General features: G+C 33.0%; 1 protein-coding gene across 1 annotated transcript; it reads left to right on the forward strand.

Annotated features, from left to right (window-relative positions):
* Positions 1–812: 812 nt before the first annotated feature.
* Positions 813–2,027, forward strand: LOC146949695 (F-box/kelch-repeat protein At3g23880-like). Its single transcript, XM_085748555.1, has one exon. The coding sequence runs from the start codon at positions 813–815 to the stop codon at positions 2,016–2,018; it is 1,206 nt and encodes a 401-aa protein (XP_085604681.1). The 3' UTR covers positions 2,019–2,027.
* Positions 2,028–5,436: the final 3,409 nt, after the last annotated feature.

The raw sequence follows: 5,436 nt of genomic DNA on the forward strand, positions 1-5,436 counted from the left end.
ACTTACAGATCACCCACCAACACTGCCCTCACATCGGCAGAGGGAATCGAACACACAACCTTCTGCAAGGAAGTTGCCCGTTCCTTACCAACTGAGCCAACGTGTGTTGGTAATAAAACCATCTTTCATCCATACTCTATTGCATATAAGTAATTGAATTTCTTCTTCTTTTCCAATGATGCAAGAGTTTCTATTTTTTGTTGTTGTTCAACGTTGATATGTTATGCACTTTACAACATGGGCACAAACAACGTTAATTAACATTGTTGATGTTAACTTAAATTCAGTTTAAGTAGGTACATGTAAATTTAGTTTACATAACCTACTTAAACTGAGTTTACATGTATATACTTAAAATAAGATTTCATAGAATCATTAAACAATGTTGAAGAGGTTAAAACAAAATTTAACTTTTACTGTATATATTTAAACTCAGTTTACATTACCTATTTAAAGTAAGTTTACATGACTTACTTAAGAATGTACACTTAAACTCAGTTTACATTAACTACTTAAACTAAATTTATATGACCTATTTAAACTAAATTTAAGATTAAATTAAATTTTATTTAAGGATAATTTTGTTATTTTGAGGTGTAACCAGGAATACACAGGGTGTAATTAAAAAAAAAAAAATTCTCAATAGAAAAAACATTATAAATACGTTTTGACCCATAACTTTGATGGTCGTCCCGTACGGAGCACGTGTCCAGGTAGGTTGCTACTATAAATACATACTCATGCGAAAGGAGAGAGTACCTTGTTAAGTTTGTTTCAAAACCCTGTTGCGAAAAAGGTTTAACAAAGCCGCAATGGCGCCAGATCGAAGCGACGTCGTTTCTTCTCAATCACTCATGGCCGAAACAATCATAACGAAGACGCATCAACTCACTCTTACCTCGACGGGAACCCTAACAGCAACCCCTCCGCCACTACCTACTCTTCCGTTTGATCTCGTGGCTGAAATTCTATGCAGACTCCCGGTAAAACTCCTAGTTCAACTTCGATGCCTCTGCAAGTCATTCAATTCATTAATTTCTGATACCAAATTCGCTAAGAAACATCTTCGCATGTCAAACACGCACCACCGTCTCATGCTAAGCTCTAACAACGACTTAGACGAGTTAGTTCTCTTTGATTCCCCAATGCCCTCTGATTTTCCAACGTTTACTGTCAACCAAAAACAAGTCAGTTACCCTGATTGTCTCAAAATTGAATACCATTCTCCTTTGCATGTGCGCTCTTGCGATGGCATCCTTTGTTTCACAATGTATAATGGTGATGTGAGTCCACCTGTTTTGTGGAATCCTTCCATTAGAGCGTTTAATATATTACCTCCTTTAGATAATAAATCTCATTTGGATAAAAAACCTTTCTCCGCGTATAGTTTCGGGTATGATCATTGCATTGATAAGTATAAGATTGTTGCAGTTTCTGGTGTTGAGGGCATAGATGAAGTAAGTGTTTATACTTTGGGTACGGATACTTGGAGAAGGATACCAGACTTCCCATATACCGGCCCGTTTGATGCGTATGGAATATTTTTGAGTGGCACTATTAATTGGTTGTCGTTAGACGATGTGAGTTCTTTGCGTGTCATTGTTTCTCTTGATTTGGAGAAGGAGTCGTATCAAACGTTTTACCTGCCTGATTTCGAAAAGGATCCTTTGAGAAGAACTTTGGGGGTTTTGAGGGATTGCTTGTGCATCTTTGCAAGTAGTGATATGTTTTTTGATGTTTGGGTTATGAAGGAATATGGAAATAAAAAGTCTTGGACTAGATTGTACCGTGTTCCTCACATAAAAAATCGGCCTTTGTGTTACTATACTACTAAGGCTTTATATATTTCTGATGATGAACAATTGCTGATGGACTCTAAAGAGTTGGAAAGTTACGATTCGAAGTTGGTTGTTTACGATTCAAAAGATGGTACTTTGGAGTTTCCTGAGATTCAAAACATTGGTGGTTGGATGGAACCAGAAGTCTACATTGAAAGTCTGATATCACCTTGTTCTTAATGTCAAGATGTAGATGCTATGATATGTCACTTGAACATGAGATTCAAGTTCAACATATATATGGCTAATTTTTGTTTATGTTATTTCTTTTGTCTAGTTTAATAACTTGTGAGTAGTGACTTGTTGGATCGTTGTTGGTTAATGATTGATGGAAGGGTGAAAAGTTCTTAATTCAATTTTATGTTAGTTAGAGTTTTTTGGATTTCTCGTCGTGCATTACATTTTAAGCACACTTTAACTAGTTCACAATCATATATTGTATTAGATAGTTTCTCATTTGATTTTCTAAAATTTGAATTACTTTTGTAATTTGGATTTCTTGTAAATTTTCCCACTGATGGTAGGGTGCCTTTTGCGGTGCTGCAATGGTGTTTGCAACATAAGGTGCGTGTCATGTTTCTTTAAATGCAGAGTTTTATTTTCCTTGTTCCATGTTATGGTCTCATTTCATCGTGTTTACCACATGTGGAATATGTGTTAACAAGGTAAATTATGGATCTCGGAAACCTCTCTTAATTGATGATTATTAAGAGCCTCTTGTTGTTATATGATTGCCTTCTGTTTGTACATAAGAGCCTCTTGTGGTCACTCAAAGAATACACAAGTAAAGAGAAAATTTATCTATAAGAGCCTCTTGATTTGATTGTGTTTTTACTATCAAGTAGCCTAAGATTTTGTATATTGTTTGTGTGTCTATCTGCAATAATAAGAGTCAATGGTTGACCCAGAGTCCTAGTTTAACTTAATGTTGCTTCAAATTACATCTGCTCAAAGTTTTATTTGATGTATTTGATTTAGGATTACAATAAGTGTCAATGTTCTTCAAATTACATGTTTTTTTTTTCGGTGACTTTTTGTTGGCAGTATTATAAGAAGGGTCTAAGCTTTGTTGTTAGTTAATCTATTTGAGGAAGCCTTGTTGTTAGTTCATGTTAACCTTGCATCGTTATGGAGCTTAGAAGCATTCAACAGAGCAAGCCAGCCTAAAATTTAAGCAACTTAAACATAAGAATAAAACATTACTGCTTCAAGGATCTAGTCATACGTCAACGATTTTAACAAAACATAGTCGAGTCATATTTTGAAAATGATTCATCTTAGTTAGTCTGTTTTCAGCTGCATATATATGATAATTAGAGCTATTTCAGTTACAGTTTTGTCAATAATAGTAAAACAATTTACTAGTGAGTGTGTTCTTTACTAGACTTGCTTACCCTCGTTCCTTCTAGAATCCATCTTCCAATAACAAATTAAGTCTCCTTTGTTCAATTTGTACTGTCTTCCATGATGAGGATTCCAAGTCCAAAAAATGGCACTTTACATATTCAGTATATAATTTCTTTGGTTACATTCCTTGTGGAAATTTCAATATTTGAAAGCATAAACAGTGTTTCCAGTTCTGTCAAAGTTGATATATATATATATATATATATATATATATATATATAATCGACAAATATATGTGCTTTCGCAGTCGGGTTGGTAGGGTTGTGTTGGATTTGATTGGCAGTTTGCTTTTATGGCATTGGTTACTTGATTCTATTCTAGGTCTGTTGAGATTTGCTGGTCGATGCATACAAATTGCTTCTGCCGCTCTGGGGAATTTTGGAATGCTCTTAAATTCGTTTCGATCCTTCATGATTGAATTCGGACAGATAGGTTAGAAATGACCTTTAATTTGCTGTTGAATAGTGGATGTACAATGAATTAAGCCTTTTTTAGACACAATTTACTTGATAGTATTTTTAAAAATTATACATATTTCATAAATATGTATTTTAAAGAATTAGCATAATTTGGTTTCAAGTTTTGCATTTTGATTTTCAATGTTAAAATATACTATAGAGGTTGTGTTCTCGGTAAAGTTTTATATTTCATAAATATCAATGCAATTTATACATACATGACTGTGATTAAACACATGAGAAACAAGAGCAGCTGCTTCACTAAAACAACTTTGCTTTGTTGAAACAACTAGTATTTACACCATGCAACGCACGGGAAGAAAATTAATTATAAATATACATATTTTTATATACTTATAGTTTGTTATACCGAATATGAAATACATTTAATATTGATTAACATATATGTATTTATCAAAATTCACTATTATTTGTTAATCCAACAAACAAATTTTTTAACTCTTTTTATTTTCAAACCATAAGTATATCTTACGGGCCCCGTGTTTTTGGAGTGCGGATTGAGTTGTGTATTAATTGTTTCTAAATCCTCTTAATGTGCGGATTGAGTTGTGTATTAATTGTTTCTAAATCCTCTTAATTTTTGATGAGATAATTGTTCACTTAAAGATATATCCTCCCGACCTCCGCTTAACCACGTGTATTTTCTTTATAAAGTCCCCACAAATTTAATAGCCACGTGTAAAGATTTGACTTGATTGATATGTATTATATCTGCTCATTTAGTAAATATTTGACTTGTATTATATCTACTTATCTAGTCGCTACCCAAAAAAAAATACTACACTACCAATTCTACGATCAAAGCATTACCCTTGAAGTAGCTAAACTACCTCCAATGCAATTCAAAAGTTGAATATGATTACATGTCAAATCATGTAGTGTTGTGAATCAACCAAATGGTTGAAGTTTAAAAAAATGAGACGCTTAATATTTAAAATTCATCAATATAAATAATAAAGAAATAATGAAGTTGAAAACAATTGCAAAATGAATCAGCGTCATGCTTACACCAAGTATTGCAACAAAAATGTTATCGAATGATGCGACACAACCAAATAACATAAGGCAAGAGTTAGAGATGCACTTGTAGATTTAAGTACAATACATGCCCACATAAGAACATAACTCCAGATAACAAAAGAAAAAAAATCAGGTACATTGCTTTCCTTGTGTATAAAAAGTTAAAAAAACCACCACCAGATCTTGCATAATTCGAACTGATCAAACACACATTCAAATTATAAAAAATTGCTTTCATTTTTGCCAAAACGGCCTTGTGTGTTAGGAGGAAGAAACAATATAATTTTGGTCTGGTTGGTGTATGGTTTGTGTTTAGTTGTTTGATTGTGAAAGTTAAATTTGACTACAATTGTACTTTCAAGATTTTATGATTAATAAGTGGATAGTTTGAGGAAGTTTCATGCGTTTGTTACTAAAAGTATGAGCTAAATTAGTCTTGCTATTAAGATATAAACATGTATACATTCACAAATATGTTACAGTCTCATCATGAGTAATACTAAATACACGTTAAAATCATTCAAATCTCATATATTTAAGCTAGTAATGTATCTTCAAAAACACTTGTGATTGCTTCTGAAAGCGAAAACCATTGGCATAGAATCATCAGCAGACCAAACAAAGATACGATAAAGTTGCTGCTAACTCTTAAGCCTTTGAAGTGCCTTGAAAAATCCATCACTTGGTGACAA

This window comes from Medicago sativa, chromosome 2 (genome assembly GCF_051527215.1).
Source record: "Medicago sativa cultivar Bolivia chromosome 2, Bolivia_mono, whole genome shotgun sequence".
Classification (NCBI taxonomy): domain Eukaryota; kingdom Viridiplantae; phylum Streptophyta; class Magnoliopsida; order Fabales; family Fabaceae; genus Medicago; species Medicago sativa.